Here is a 16,137-nt window from a genome sequence, read left to right as displayed (position 1 = left end):
TCTAGTCATATCAATATTGCTGGTACCAACATGGACGACGGCAAGCGGATCCCTCCCCTCCCATTCCAATTCCTCTCCAGCCCTGAGGAGATGATCTTAACCCTGGCACCAGGCAGGCAACACAGCCTTCGGGACTCACGCTTGTGGCCACAGAGAACAGTATCTTTCCCCCTACCACTACTACGTTCCTATTTTCCTCTCCCGCCATAAATGTCTCCCTGTACCATGATGCCGTGGTTAGTTCGCTCATCCTTCCTGTAGTTCCCACTCTCGCCCATGTAGCTTGCAAGAACCTCATAACTGTTGGACAGTTGCAGGGCCGAGGTCCTGCGAACTCTACCCCCTGGGTCCCCATTCCTGCCTCACCTGCAGTCACACCTTCCTGTTCCTGATCACGGACCAAATTTGAATAACCTAATCTGACATGTGTGACTGTTTCTTGGAGCAAAGCGTCCAAGTAAACTTCCCCCTCCCTGATGTGCCGCAATGCCTGCAGTTCAGACTCTAGCTCCTCAACTTGGATCCGAAGTTCCTTGAGCTGCAAACGCTTACTACAGATGTGTTTGCTCTGGATCACCTTGGTGTCCAGCAGATTTCACATGCTGCAGAAGCAACACATCACCCATCCTGCCATCACGATCATATTTTTATTAATTAATTAATTACTCTAGTATGCCTGCACTTTCCACTTTATTGTAATTAATTTCTTTTACACCAGTATCGATCTTATACTTAACAAGCTAGTTTTAAGAAAAAGAGAGAAAAAAAGACTAGAGACCTAAACACAAACTAAAGAGCTTACTTTAACTTAAAGACTAGAATTACTCACCAATTCTATCAATCAGCTACTTTCCCTGCACTCGCATTACGTAGTGGTGTGTGATGTCACTCTGTTGCTGGTCTCACTGCAAGTAGGCTAGTAGGCCTTTCGATCTGCGCCTTTTATTCTCTCCTGCTCCTCTCTCGCTCAAAATATACTATTTTGAGCCCTAGGAATAGAATAAACCTTAATCACTTCCCAGATGCTGAAGAGGTGGGGGCCAGCCCCTCTTAAAGGAGAGCACACTGAGAGAATGAGAGAACTCTGTGGTGTCTGCCTACTACATTCTGGCAGCAATGACAAGCACCACCGAAGTGCAGGCATCAGTAATATTTCCAGGAAGCATGAGGCTGGACCATCACTTTGGTCTGAAGGCTACACAGAGCACAGGGAAGAGGCCCTGGACTGAAACACCTGCCTTTATCTTGTGCAGAAAGGCTTCACATCTGAATGACAGGAACGCTGCTCATCAGAACAAGGAGCCATAGGCAGGGAGACATTCTTGGGAGTTTATTGACAACAGTGAACAGTATGTACAAGTGATTAACACCCGTGCCCAGGCTGTGCAACTAATTCTTCTTAACTTTCCTAACCCTGCCACTACATCTTGAAGCTCCCCAGACATCCATAGTGGAGGTGGAGGCAGCCTGCTGACTGTGATGACCTTGGTGGGTCACCTGGAGGACCCTGGCCTGTTTTCGGTGTCCTGCTGTGTGGCAATGGCACCCTCCTCAACCTGTGGATCTAGACTGATGAGGTCACAGGAAGAGGCGAGTCGATGGGCCGGACACACTTGGAGTCACCTGGATGGATGGGCCTGGAGTGTGCACCTACTGATCCTCCTTCCTATGGGTGCCCTGGAGCCCCAGGCTGACTCCTTGAGGATTAGGGGTAGCTGGAGTGAGATAGAGCTGCCAGGCATCCCTCTTGTGTACACACTGTTGGAGTTGAGCCTGCACAGAAGTGCAGGAGCTACACCCTGGACCAAGGTCTCCATGGCAACTGCCATCCGACCAGTGTTGACCTCGGTGCATTGGCATGCTGGCGCTATCACCTCAGAGTGAAGGTGGATGGATTCCTCTATTGTGTCTTGCCATCTGAGGAGTGCAGCAGACGTCCCTTGCTGATGCTCCTGAGCCTGCCTTTGCAGCTCCAGCAACTGTGACATGACCAAGTCCAGAGGTTTGTCATCTGATTTGGACTCAGCGGTCCTCCGAGGGCCAGAAATCTGGGAAGTACCTGCCTCCACCTGCTGTGGATCGGACGGTGCCATGTGCTCACCAGATTGTGTCCCGGGGCTATTCTAAAGCTAGCTCCCAATGAGGTGTGTGTCTCTGCATTGGTGGAGGGTGTGTGTGAGGGCTGTGATGGGACTTCAGGGAGGATGCCTCCAGATTTCTCTTCAGAGGTTTCTTCGGGGCTTGATTGGAGGCCCTGGGTCATGGACTCTGTCAGTTGTTTGGCAGATGTGCCTTGGAAAGCAAGGAGAGATAGTTTGTGCATGGCAGTGGCCTGGGAGACTCACAGCATGGTTGCCTGATGTATGTTGCACTGTTGGACCTTTCTTGGTAGAGCGCTGCCGACTTCACCGTCAGAACAGGATCAGTCCAGATCTTCGCTGGCCAGCTGGATGGCTCTGTTTTTAAACTCCGTGATGGCCTTGATTTCAGGCATTCTGCCACCAGTCTGTGACTTCTCCCTCTTGTTGTGCGCCAGCTTGTACTGCATGAATAGAGATGGAGAAAGTCTAAGCAGGATGCTTGCCAGGCCAGATGATAAGAATGTCTAGTCTATGTGGGTGGTGAGTGATCCCATGGACGGGATGAGGACAATGACGGTGAGTGTGAGAGAATGAATGGTGATGCCCTTTGAATCGGCAGTGAGTGAGGGCCCTGTGGATGTGCGATGGGTTTGTGAGTGTGTGAACTGAGCGTGATGAGAAGAGTGACTTACTCTCACGGAACGGAGGAGATCATTCATCCTCTTGCGACACTGGGTGGCCATCCTCTTTTGAAGGGCATTGGCGCTGTCACCGCCTTCCAAAAGGGCTAGGGCTGTTGCTGCCCATCCTGCAGCCAGAGTAGGGGTAGAAGACATCCTGGTGGGCCTCCACGGCATCCAAAAGTTGCTCGAGGGACGCGTCACTGAACCTGGGGGTTTCATTTTTCTTCAGTTTCAGAGCCATGTCTTCCGTGTAGCAGTGGTGGTCTGGAAGCATTGAGATGTGTGCTTGCGGCTGGACTTTACATATGGTGCAGTGGCAGGGTGATGGCGGGCAGGCAAATGAGAGCCCGCCCGCCATGGAAACAGTGTGGTTCCCTAAAGTGCATAATTAATCTGGCGAGTTTGGGACGATACAGCGTGAAAACCCGCCATTGCGGCCAGTGGGTAAAACTTAATGCAAATCTGGGACAATTCCACCCAATGTCTGCCATGGAGAGAGAGTCAACCTTTATAAAGCTACAAGCATGGCTTTCATGCATACTTTGGGTGCCCATTTGCAGGATGATAGATGTATTATCTTGGGCTTACAACATGCCACTGATTGTCACCAGCCTTGTCTGCAGTAGACTAGTAGGAGTGATGTGGCATGGAGAGGTGAAAGGGGACATGTAAGTGGGAAGTGCTTCTACTTCTCGCCTGTTCTGCCCCCCTCATTGATACCCATCCATACCCAACATGCTGCCTCCTCTCCCGATAGCTGAGTCTTTGGCAGAGCACTCGGGCTTCAAAACCCAGAGGTCATATCCCAAAAGCATTTCAATAGTCAGGGAAGGGACCTGAACAATCTGCCTCTGCTGAAGCTTTATGATATGCACCACGTAGAAGTGGCAGAAAACACCAGTTGAAGAAATTGTAATTCACCAAAGGTGGACACGTGGTGTTGGAAAAATTATTATATTAATTTTCCTTTTTTTAACGATGCCGTTCAAAATTTAATGATTAACGCCACTTCCACTTCTTGCCTATTATTGCATGCCAAAAGCCAACTCATCTTTTCACTTGCTTCATGACTAATGTATATATATGACAGGACCCATTAGATAAATGTGCAACGAGTGGTTGAAGGACTGTTGAGGGCAAAGGGGGAATGGGTTGGGTGTGGGTGGGAACATTTGTTATGTTTCACAGTAGGTGAACCTTTGCAATATTAGGGCAATCTAAGTGACTGATCTGGTGATGGGTACTCCATTTTCATCAGCTTGCTCTTATTCCTTTAGATTCTCCTCAACTGAAAACAAGCACGAGCCCCTTCATCTTCCAGCACCTATCAACCTCTCTCCTGTGCATACGTTGATCATACCACAGCGCGTTGTTGCTGTCATGGATGGTGATGATCTTTCTCTTCCGATGTCCTGTCAAACACATCCAAGGTGCCTCCCATCCTCATCTTGTCAATTTGAAATCCTCAAAGGTTGAAAAAAACCTGTATCCACACAAGCACTCCCTATCAAAAAATTACCAAAGGAAACTAAGACACCAGCTGAAATAAGTGAGATTTTATTAGATTTCGAACAGATCTCCCACGCTTGGCATGCAAATGCTTTAGCCTTGTCCAGTACAGCTACAACACTGGCATTTACCCAGCAACATGGAAAATTGCCCAGGTATGTACTGTCCACAAAAAACAGGACAAATCCAACCCGGCCCTTTAGCGCCCCATCAGCCTGCACTTGATCATCTGGAAAGCGTCATGGATAGTGCTATCAAGTGGCACTTACTCAGCAATAACCTGCTCAGTGATGCTCAGTTTGGGTTCCGCCAGGGCCATTCTTCTCCTAACCTCATTACAACCTTGGTCCAAGCATGGACAAAAGGCCTGAACTTGAGGTGAGATAAGAATGACTGCCCTTAGCATCAAGGCAGTATTTGATTAAGTGTGGTATCAAGGAGCCTTAGCAAAACCGAAGTCAATGGGAATCAGGGAGAAAACCCCAAGTTCAGCATGGATTTGTTAAAGGAAGGTCTTGCCTCACAAATTTGATTGAATTATTTGAGGAATTGACAAGAAGGGTTGATGAAGATAGTGCAGTGGATGTTGTGTACATAGATTTTAGCAAGACATTTGATAAGGTCCCACATGGCAGATTGGTCAGGAAAGTAAAAGCCCATGAGAATCAGGGTAATGTGGCAAACTGGATAAAAGGTTGGCTTTGTAACAGGAAACAAAGGGTAATGGTCAATGGATGACCTTGCAAATGGAAAGTTGTCTGAAGTGGTGTTCCACAGGGCTCAGTATTGGGACCCTTGCTGTTTGTTTTATATATTAACGATTTGGACGTGAACATGGGGGGCACGATTAAGAAATTTGCAGATGACACAAAGATTTGCCGAGCAGTGAATAGTGTAGAGGATAGCCGTAATCTCCAAAATGATATAGATGGGTTGGTGAAGTGGGCGGTAAAGTGGTAGATGGATTTTAACATAGAGAAGTGTGAGGTCATACATTTAGGGAGATCAAACAGTTACAGGAATTACACAATAAATGGGACTATACTAAGAGGGGTAGATGAAGTGAGAGATCTTGGCGTACAAGTACACAGGTCCCTGAAGGCAGCAGTTCAAATAGACAAGGTTGTAAAGAAGGCATATGGAATGCTCTCCTTCATTGGCAGTGGTATAGTATATAAAATTAAGGATATAATGTTAGAATTGTGTAAAACATTGGTGAGACCACAACTGGAGTATTGTGTGCAGTTCTGGTCATCACATTATAGGAAGGATGTAATAGCTCTGGAGAGAGTGCAGAGGAGGTTTACAAGAATGTTGCCAGGGTTAGAATAGTGTAGCTACGAGGAGAGATTGGATAGGTTGGGGTTATTTTCCTCAGAACAAAGAAGGCTGAGAGGTGACTTGATTGAGGTGTACATAGTTATGAGGGGAATAGATAGAGTGGACAGGATAAAATTGTTTCCCTTGGTGGAGAATTCTAGAACCAGGGGACATAGATTCAAGATAAGTGGCAGAAGGTGTAGGAGGGATATGAGGAAGAACTTTTTTACGCAGAGGTTAGTGGGTGTTTGGAACTCACTGCCCAAATTGGTGGTAGAGGCAGAAACTCTAAACTCTTTTAAAAAGTACCTGGATCTGCACCTTAAGTGCTGTAAGCTGCAGGGCTATGGGCTGGGTGCAGGAAGGTGGGATTAGAAAGGGCACCTGGGTGTCCTCGGGCTGGCATGAACAAGATGTGCTGAATGACCTCCTTCTGTGGTTTTCTATGGTTCTATGGTTGGAGTCACACCTAGCACAAAGGATGATTGCTGTGGTTGTTGGAGGTCAATCATCTCAATCCCAGGACATCGCTGCAGAAGTTCTCAAGGTAGTGTCCTAAGCCCAACCTAGGAGCTGTTTCATCAATGACTGTCCCTCCATCATAAGGTCAGAAGTGGGGATGTTCGCAGATGATTGCTCAATGTTCAGCACTATCTGCGACTCCTCAGACACTGAAACAGTCCATGTCCGTGTGTAGAAAGACCTGGACAATATTCAGGCTTGTGCTGATAAGTGGCAAGTAGTATTTGCGCATACAAGTGCCAGGCAATGACAATCTCCAACAAAGGAAAATCTAACCATCTCCCCTTGACATGCTATGGCATTGACCAGAAATTGAACTGGACAAGCCTTATAAGTTCTGTGGCTGCAAGAGCAGGTCAGAGTCTGGGAATTCTTTACAGAGTAACTCACCTCCTGACTCCCCAAATCCTGTTCACCATCTACAAGGCACAAGTCAGGAGTGTGATAGAATACTCTCCACATGCCTGGATGAATGCAGCTCCAACAACACTCAAGAACCTCGGTACCATTTAGGACGAAGCCGATCGCTTGATTGGCACCCCATCTACCACCTTAAACATTAATTCCCTCCACCACTGATGCACAGTGGCAGCAGTGTGTACAAGATGCATTGCAACAACTCACCAAAGCTCTTCAACAGCACTTTCCAAACCTGTGACCTCTACCACCTAGAAGGACAAGGACAGTAGATGTGTGGGGACACCACCACCTCCAAGTTCCATTCCAAGTCATACACCCTCTTGACTTGGAACAATATCACCGTTCCTTCACTGTCACTTGGTCAAAGTCCTGGAATTCCCTTCCTAACAACACAGTGGGTGTTCCTACAACACATGGATTGCAGCAGTTCAAGAAGGCAGCACAATCTTCTCAAGGACAAATCGGGATGGGTAGTAAATGCTGCCTAGCCAGCAATCCCCACATCCAATGAACAAAAAAAAAAATTCAAATGGGACAATTGCAACATTAAATACCCACCTGAATTGGTGCTTAAAGTTGTCCCTGTTTCCCTGGTCACTTTCCCGAGCTCTAGAAACCCATCCTGCTGAAGAAAAATTTGGACCCAAGTTAAAAACAATTGTAAAATGCCTCGTTGGTGTCTCCCAAGAACATTGTTGTGCCAATAAGTACCCATCCACATTCAATAAAGAAATTTCCAATTTTGGCAAGTAGGTTTTTTTCCAGCATCCAAGCTCATCCCCATCAAACCAGGAAGTGGGCATGTCTGACCAGGAGTGCACTCCTGCTGTAAGTATCAATCATCATCCAGCCACCCCCAACTCATCTGTGCTTGGGGTTAAAATTACCCCAATTGGTGGGGAGAGAAAATTGAATTGTATAGAAATGTGGATAGATGAATAAAGAGACAGAGTAATTAATATAAAAGGAAGACAGTAAAGAGACTTTTCTGCTATACCACATAGTTGGCTAGAGACTAATTCACTATCTCTTGAAAAATACCCAGGTGTCAAGGGCACGTAGAACCCCACAATATGCCTAAGCAACAGATTACACTCGACAAATTTTCTAGGGAATCATTAGGTTAATTTCAACTTTTGTAGAAGTACGCATTTGTACTGGAAACAAACTTTATAACTAATGTAAGTGCTTTCATAACATTGTAGAAGTAGAATAATGGCGAATAATGGCCTAGAAATTGCTGGAGCGGCTCATCTCATGGCGAGTGCCACGAATTAATTCATCCTTCAGAAAGAATTATTTTATTTGCTACAAATTGCTGGAAATGTGAATTGATAGTAGCGCAGCAACGTCAGTGAGGCACCTGGGACATGAAAGTCTGGGCCAATGGTCTATCTTCTTAACCAATTAAATTTAAGGACAAGAAAAGAAATAGAACAAAGGGCAGAACAGGAAATAGGTTGATTTAGAGGCAAATTAGATTCGGAAACAGAAATAGAGTAAAATAAAGATTGGATTAAGAAAGGCAGTAAAAAGATAGAAAGGGAAAGTAAGAAAAAAATTAAATTTGAAAACCTCTAGAAACAATTTACTACCTGCAAGAGTGATATTCAGTAGCTTCAGTTGTTCCCTTTCTGGACCTCCAAGATTGATTGTAATGTCAGGATCATAAATTATATCATTAACAAGGCCTTACAACAAGAAATACCAGTCCTAATTGAATGTGGTGAAAGTCATTTGTATTTATGGTGCAAAAACAGTAATTTGTTAACAATCACAAGGAGCTGGACAGCGAGTTCCTGTTTTTGTAAGGCTAATTGCAGACCGACAAAATCATCCAGCAATTTGTGTCAATTTGCATTTCATGGCGTATCTCTTCCTCACCACAAATTACTGGGTTTTATGTACTAATAATAGGAAGTTCCCCCATGAACTCAACGTTATTTTCCAACAATTTCTCAACTTGTGCTGTGCTAAATACCAAAAATATTCATCTCTGCTCTGCTAGCCCAGCCCACTTATAATTCTGTTGCTTGTGGCTTAAGCAGTTGAATCACTATATCTTAATTCAATACATCCTCTCTATTATCAAAACAGAAAGCATCAGAAAAAGGCCACATGGGGGCTGTTCTCATAAACTCATTCTGTTCAATTGTCCATTTTTTCAAACATCTATCTATTCTTAAAGTTTTTCCGCACTGTTTTCACTGTTTCCTTAGGCAGTATGTTCCACACATTTACTGCATTTGTCTGTGTTACAATTGTTGCATCTAAACTTTCTTTGCATCTTCCCTCTTCTAACTCAAGCCCATACGCTTGGTTTCAGAGTTTATGGTAATCTCAAACATTGGAGTTCAATTTATCTATTCCTTTAAGAATCTTGAATGCTTGAATGATAGGCTTTCTCTCCAGAATAAACAACTTCTTCAACATCTCTTCGGTTCAGATGCCTTAGTCTACATACCAGTTTGGAGCTATCAACAATGCTTGAATGTCCTTGCAGTAAAGTGATAACCAGAATTGTACATACACTCCAAGTGTGACTGTACAATGACTTGTAAAGACTCTATTACTCTCTAGGATTTGTGTCCCACCCTTCTGGCTGTACATCCCAAGATCTGACTGGTTGCTACACACTGCACTGTGAGTTTTGTTGAGCTATTTATCAACACCTAAGGTCACTCTTCTGCATTGTGTGCTATAGCCTATCCATTTAGTTTATATTACCATTGTTTATTTTCTTTTTCTAGCCTCATTACCTTATGTTTTCCCCACATGAAATGCCTTTGGGTGCCCATGACCCTGCCTTCCAATTCTGCCTGATCCCTTTGCATTTGTTTTTTCTTTTTCTCTCTCTCTTCATTCCAGTGTCTGAAAGTTGCTTATCATTGCTGTCCACTCTAACTCTAGCTGTCATGATATCACGAAAGGGCAAGTAGAAGAGGCATGCACCAAGAACTACCTCAGTTGGTTCAGGAACTGAACTGGCGCCATGAACGCCATTAAACATCTAACCATCTGAACTAACTGACCCTACTGCATTTGGTTTACGTGATCCTATTACTCCCTATTTAAAACCCCATTATCCAGTTTGGTGTCTTATGCAAATTCTTTGTATTTATCCTTAGCTCCCAATAATCTATATATACCATAAACAGCAATGGCTCAACACTAAACTCGGCGGCATCCTGCTAGTAATATCATGCCATGTTGAAGCTTCTCCACTCACAACCACCCTTCGCCATCCCTGGTTTAGTCATTTTTCAGTTTATCTTAGAAGCTTGCCTACTATTCCATGCCTTCTATTGCCGTGGACAAATCATATGACATGGTATCAAAAGCTTTGCTGATCTGTTATTTATTTTCTCGTATTCCCTTTCTTTTTAGTAGACACTGCAGCTGCATCTAGTGGCAGAAATTGAGTTCTGCAACAAGGCAGTGTAGTGTATCATTTCATGACAGTCTAGTCATTAGCTCTACAGCCTAGATGAGTAGTTAAGGAGGACCTCATTGATATATATAAAATATGAAATTGTACATATAGATGACCTAAACCCAGACTATTACTTTGAAAATGGCAGGAATAATAAAGAGAAAAATATCAGTGCTGTTTGACGTGCCGCTGAATGATATAAAGAGGTGAGGTTACTAGAAGAATGAGTTTTAGTAAGTTCAATGTTTTTTTTTATCCTTTTTTTGTATTTATGTTGATATAGCTGAAACAAGAAAAGTTCAACTTGTTAACATATCAAAGTTAATCTTTTGTAGAAAGAAATTTACCATAAAGGTAGCACAGGGATACTAAGAGAATCAGCAGAGCTTGGAATAAAGTAATGGAAGCCAATCATTTATGAGGAACATTTATGATCTCAATAAATCTATTATTGCCTATTCATTATTAGATGGATTTAATGTCAACTTGAGACAGTGGTAAAACTCTCACTGAGTTGGAAAGTGTGAGCTCCATCCACACTCTAAAACTTGAGCATTTAATATAGGCTGATACTTTGGTGCAGTGTCAGAGACAATAATTGAACTACAACAAAAACTTGTATTTATGTAATGTCTTTAACATAATAAAATGTCCCAAGGCACTTCATACGAGCGATATAAAGTAAAATTCAGCACTGGGCCATATAAGGAGATTGAGGCAGATGGCCAAAAGCTTGGTCAACGAGATAGGTTTTAGGAACATCTTAAAGGAAGAAAAGGTGGTGGAGGAGTTTAAGGAGGGACTTCCAGAGGTTATGATGCTTGATAGCTGAAGGCACACCACTACTGGTGGAGCAATTAAAATTGGGGATATGCAAGAGGCCAGAATTAAAGTAGTGCAGATATCTAAGAGTGTTGTGGGGGTAAAGGAGCTTAGAGATAGAGAAAGGGAAGTGGCCATGGAGGGATCTGAAAACAAGGATGAGAATTTTAAAATTAAGGCTTTGCTTAAATGGCAGCCAGTGTAGATCAGTATAGTGGTGATGAGTGAACTAAGGGCATGGACATCAGAGTTTTAGACGACCTCAAGTTTACAGAGGGTAGAATGTGGGAAGGCCGGCCAGGAGTACATTGGAATAATCAAGTCTAGAAATAACAAAGACATGGATGAAGGTTTCAGCAACAGATGAGTTTAAGGCAGAGTCGGGTGATGGTATGGAAGTGGAAATAGGTGGTTTTAGTAATGGCAAGAAAATGTGACAAGCTCATGTGAGAATCACATGATACTGAAGTGGTCAATCTGGCTCTGCATCAAAAAGTTGCCAGGGAGCTGGATGGAATCAATGGCTAGGGAACAGAATTTATGGCAGGGATCAAAGACAGTAGCTTTGATCTCCACAATATTTAAACGAAGGAAATTCCTACTCATCCTGTACGGATTTTGGACAAGCAGTCTGATAATTTAAAGACAGTGGAAGAGTCGAGAGAGGTGCTGGTGAGGTACAGCTGGGTGTAATCAGCATACATGTGAAAACCGACACTGCATTTTTGAATGATGTCACTGAGGGTCAGCATTTAAGTGAAAAGTGGGAAGGACCGAAGATAAATCCTTGGGGGACACAAGAGGTAACAGGTAGACCTATTGTAGGTTTGGCTATGATTAGATAAATAATGGAATCAGGTGAGTGCATTTCCACCCAGCTGGATGACAGTGGACAGGTGTTGGAGACGGATGGTGTGGTCAACCATGCCAAAGGCTGCAGGCAGATTCGGAAGGTCGAGGCAAGATGTTTACCTTTATAACAGATGCTTAGGATGTCATTTGTGACTTCGATAAGAGTTTTTTCTCTATTGTGGCAGGGCCTTTGACCTGATTGGAGGGATTCAAACATGGAGTTCTAGGAAAGATAGCCATGAACTTAGGAGGATTTAAAAGATAAACTAGACATTCATGTCATTGCTGTATGTCTGTCCATACTATGTACAAAATAGTTGATTGTGTAGCAACAGTAACTGAAAGATGGAATTTGTTTGATGTAAAGGGTTTGGGATTTTTCTGAGAGATTTGATAAAGTGCTGTATTAATTCAAGTTTGTTTCTTTGTCTATGGTGAATCATATAACCTTCTAAAGCAGTTTTTTTAGCTCTGCAGTAAATATTTTTAAAATGAACTTTTAAAGGAGTACTCCAGAGACAGCTCAGACAAATCGAACTGCCAGCCTTTCACGTCTGTTATTTCCCTAAGTAAAAAAAATGACATTTTAAAGGTAATTTTTCCAAGTACATAAAGCATTCCAGCTGTTTGAGCTATGTGGTGCCTGCTGGTGATGCATAATGTTATGCTGAAGTTATGAAAGTGCTCAGTGATTCAGAGGATCCTGCCGTATCATTATTATCATTGCACACTCAGTGTATTCACCAGCATATTGTTTTCTGCTTAACCAAGGTGTCACATTTGTCCAAATGCATTTGATATCAGTATTGAGCTGTGTTATGATGTACTGTGAATTTTGGGGCATCAGTTGCCTTGTGTTAAACTAGAGTTAAAATGATGGAAATCAACTTCTGAACTCCATTACCACCTTGAGTAGGCTTAGCCACTGCCACAAGAAATGACAGGCTATTGCCTTGACACAAATGCTATTAAAATAACATAAATTCAGCATTTAATGTCTAATACAATGGGGATGATAAATTGAGAACAAAAACAGAATTACCTGGAAAAACTCAGCAGGTCTGGCAGCATCGGCGGAGAAGAAAAGAGTTGACGTTTCGAGTCCTCATGAAGGGTCATGAGGACTCGAAACGTCAACTCTTTTCTTCTCCGCCGATGCTGCCAGACCTGCTGAGTTTTTCCAGGTAATTCTGTTTTTGTTGAGGATTTCCAGCATCCGCAGTTTTTTTGTTTTTATCTCTGTGATAAATTGAGAGTTCGCTGGTGACAATGGCAATTAATTACTCAAACAGGCATTGTTTAATTTAGTGGATGGAGTAAGTTTCTGGTTGTAGTGTTGGATCATGTCTATCATGCTGTATAAATTATACATAATCATTATATCAAATAGTTACAGCTTTTTCTCAGTCAAATTTGACACTTTTGATGAAATTATTGGGAATGCTACACCTGTTTTGCCCTGCTGTTTTGAATCCATGTACTACATTGTACCATGTATGTGTTTTTTATAAGTTTTGTCGTCTATTCTTGTAATGAACTTTTAATAAATAAATCAATGCTTATAGTAAAAAAATGCAGTTAACATTTACAGTGTGGTTGTCATCATGTTTGACTAAATTCCCCTGAAATCTATGATAATGAGACTGATTTTGCTTTGATTGTATGATTGATTTTAATGGTTTTAAAATTGATGGACCATAAACCATGGTTCAGCAAAATGATGCTATATATCTTTTAAAAATGTGAAAAATGTATTAAAATTGATCATTGTATCCTGTTAACAAGTTCATCTTATGCTCTCTATTGGCTACTTTAAAAACTATTCTGTGTTACTATCTATAACACATTATTAAAAATCTTGCATCAGACGTGCACTACAAGTTATGACTTCAAATCCCATTATGAAAAGTTGTAAAATGAAATTCAATAAATCTGATATTTATGAGTTAGCACCAGGAAAAAATTACCTTTAATACAACTGGGTTATTGTAAAAACTCAACTGGATCACAAATGTCCTTCAACAAAGGGAGCCTGCCATCCCTGCCTGTTACAAATACTTCAGTCCCACAATATTGCTTGACTCCTAACGCCCTCTGAAGTGGCCTCGTAAGCAACCCTGTTCCAAACTATCTCACGTACTATCACAAACATTACTTCCTATTGTCTGCATTTTTGGTTACCCTTTTGTGTCAACAATTATGGTAAATTACTGTCAAGATTTCCCAGTCAATTCTGTTGTGTTATCTGTCACAATGTAGTTACTGGCCTTGACCACTAGATTGCTCTGTGGAGAAAGTTTCTGAAGTCTCCCTGTCCTGTTGTCATGTTGCACATGTAGAACTAATTTCCGATCATCAACTGATTGTGTGCAATGGCACAGGCAATTTACAATAGTAATATATCATAAAGCTTGTATCTTGCACTAACTTCCGTTCCTGTTTAAGTCAGACATTCTGTCTTTATTTTTATCATAAATGCCTGCATAAAAGTCTGTAATGGAAGCTGCCTATGTAAATTTGTCATGCTGTAATTACATCCTCCTGCCAGTAGTGTACTAAAAGTTCCTATATCAAGTTCTGTCAAAGGCAGAATCCGTTTCTAGCGTGTCAACATTTGGATGCAGACAAGTTACACCTCTGGTGTAATAGGACCATACACTGTTAAAGAAAGACCTTTCAAGATGTATCATTGGTTTTAGAAAATAAAATCCAGTACTACAAATTGTCCATGTAACTCATCACACTTGTTATGACCCTGCAGAAGCAACTTTGCCACAATTAAAAAAATTGTGTGAATTTGAAACCCTGTTCACTCATCACCCCATGCTTGCTAACCTGCATTGGCTCCCGATATGGCAACGCCTCAGTTTAAAAATTCTCATCCTTGTTTCCATACCCTCCATGGTATTATCTTTTTCTATCTCTGTAACCTCCTCCAGCCGTACAGCCCACCAAAATCTTGAATAATTTATTTTCAAGTTAAATTTCAGTATGGGTTTTGTTGATCCAAGCATACCTGCACTACACCACAAAGTAGCCTCTACATAAAGATCCCATGTCCTTTAGTGGGAGCTCCTCACACCGCCCTTAAAGCTTCCTCCTCCACCTTCCTAGCCTATGAACTTCAGATAGATATGAGATCCAGGCTTTGTAAACACTCCTTAAGCCTTCACACTCCCACAAAACCCCTTTCTGATATTATAATTTTATGATTCACAGCCCCTTTACTTCATCTAATGCTCAGACCCTAACACAATAAAACAAAAAGCACCGAGGAATGGACCCATTCATTGGTGGATGATAGGTGGGAATTTCCCCAACCCTCACCACTGCACATTGATTCCCTGTCCCCAACCTCCCACCTTCCTACTCCTCCTAGTTCCATTCTCTTTTTCTCCACATTCCCTCTTTTTCTCCTTAGGGCCTCCTTCCCCATTTCCTTCCTGCTCCTCCTCTTGCCCCTCCCTTTCATCTTCCACCTCTGTTGCATCCCTGCCTGTCCCCTGTAATTGTCATCCTCCTTCCCTTTGCCTTCACCCTCCCACATACTCTTCTGACTTCTTCTGAATTCATGATTACCATGACAATATATTGAACGTCACAAGGACTAAAAGATCTTATCCTCTAATTCACTATTAACAACAATATGGGACAGCTGATAGTGTGACTAAAACTCTTTTATATGTATACTTGTAAATATCAAGTTAATGCTATTTTGGAATTTTGATATAGGATGCCCCATTACAACAGACAACACAAACTGTATCAACTATTCGTCCAGCATCATTGCAAGTCCCTAATGTGCTACTTGCAAATTCAGAAACTGGTGTTGTCATACAACAGGCTTTGCCGTCTCCAACCTCTACTTCTGTCATCACACAGACCCCACCAACAAACAGAAACATAGTGTAAGTATTGAGATTTTTTGTTACATTTGCCATTTTTGTTGTTGAAATAATAGTTAAGTACTGGTGAATTGTGAACTCAAAATCTAGAACACAGGAACATAGGACCTTAGTAGCAGGAGGAGGCCATGCGGCCCTTTGAGCCTGCTCCACCATTTGATAAGAGCATGGCTGATCTGGTTGTGGTCTCAACTTCACTTTTCTGTCTGCCCCCCATAATCCTTGATCCCCTTGTATATCAAAAATCTATCTAACTCAGCCTTGAATAAATTCATGACCCAGCCACCGCTGCTTTCTGGGGAACAGAATTCCACATACTACCATCTAAGAGAAAAACAATTGTCCTCATCTCTGTCTTAAGCTGTGTCCCCTAGTGCTAGTCTCCCCCACGAGAGGAAACATCCTTCTGGTATCCATCCTATCAAGTCCCTTCAGGATCTTTTTTGTTTCAATAAGATCAATTCTTATTCATCTAAATTCCAATAGGTATAGACCCAACCTGTTCAACCTCTGTTCATAGGATAAGCCTTTCTTCCCAGGAATGAGTCGAGTGAACTTGCTCTGAACTGCTTCTTATGCAATTATATACT

The 16,137-nt window shown here is 42.4% G+C and overlaps 1 protein-coding gene across 6 annotated transcripts in view; it reads left to right on the top strand.

Annotated features, from left to right (window-relative positions):
* The window catches only part of atf2 (activating transcription factor 2), a 196,332-nt gene that overhangs the window by 109,565 nt on the left and 70,630 nt on the right, over positions 1-16,137 (top strand). For all 6 annotated transcript variants that reach the window (XM_041201497.1, XM_041201502.1, XM_041201501.1 and 3 more), the window contains one exon: positions 15,375-15,550. In XM_041201497.1, the coding sequence (XP_041057431.1) occupies positions 15,375-15,550 (176 nt within the window). The remainder of the gene's footprint in view (positions 1-15,374; positions 15,551-16,137) is intronic.

This window comes from Carcharodon carcharias, chromosome 12 (assembly GCF_017639515.1).
Source record: "Carcharodon carcharias isolate sCarCar2 chromosome 12, sCarCar2.pri, whole genome shotgun sequence".
Taxonomy (NCBI): Eukaryota; Metazoa; Chordata; class Chondrichthyes; order Lamniformes; family Lamnidae; genus Carcharodon; species Carcharodon carcharias.
Note: the sequence above shows the minus strand (reverse complement) of the source record. Positions and strands in the feature narration are given on the sequence as shown.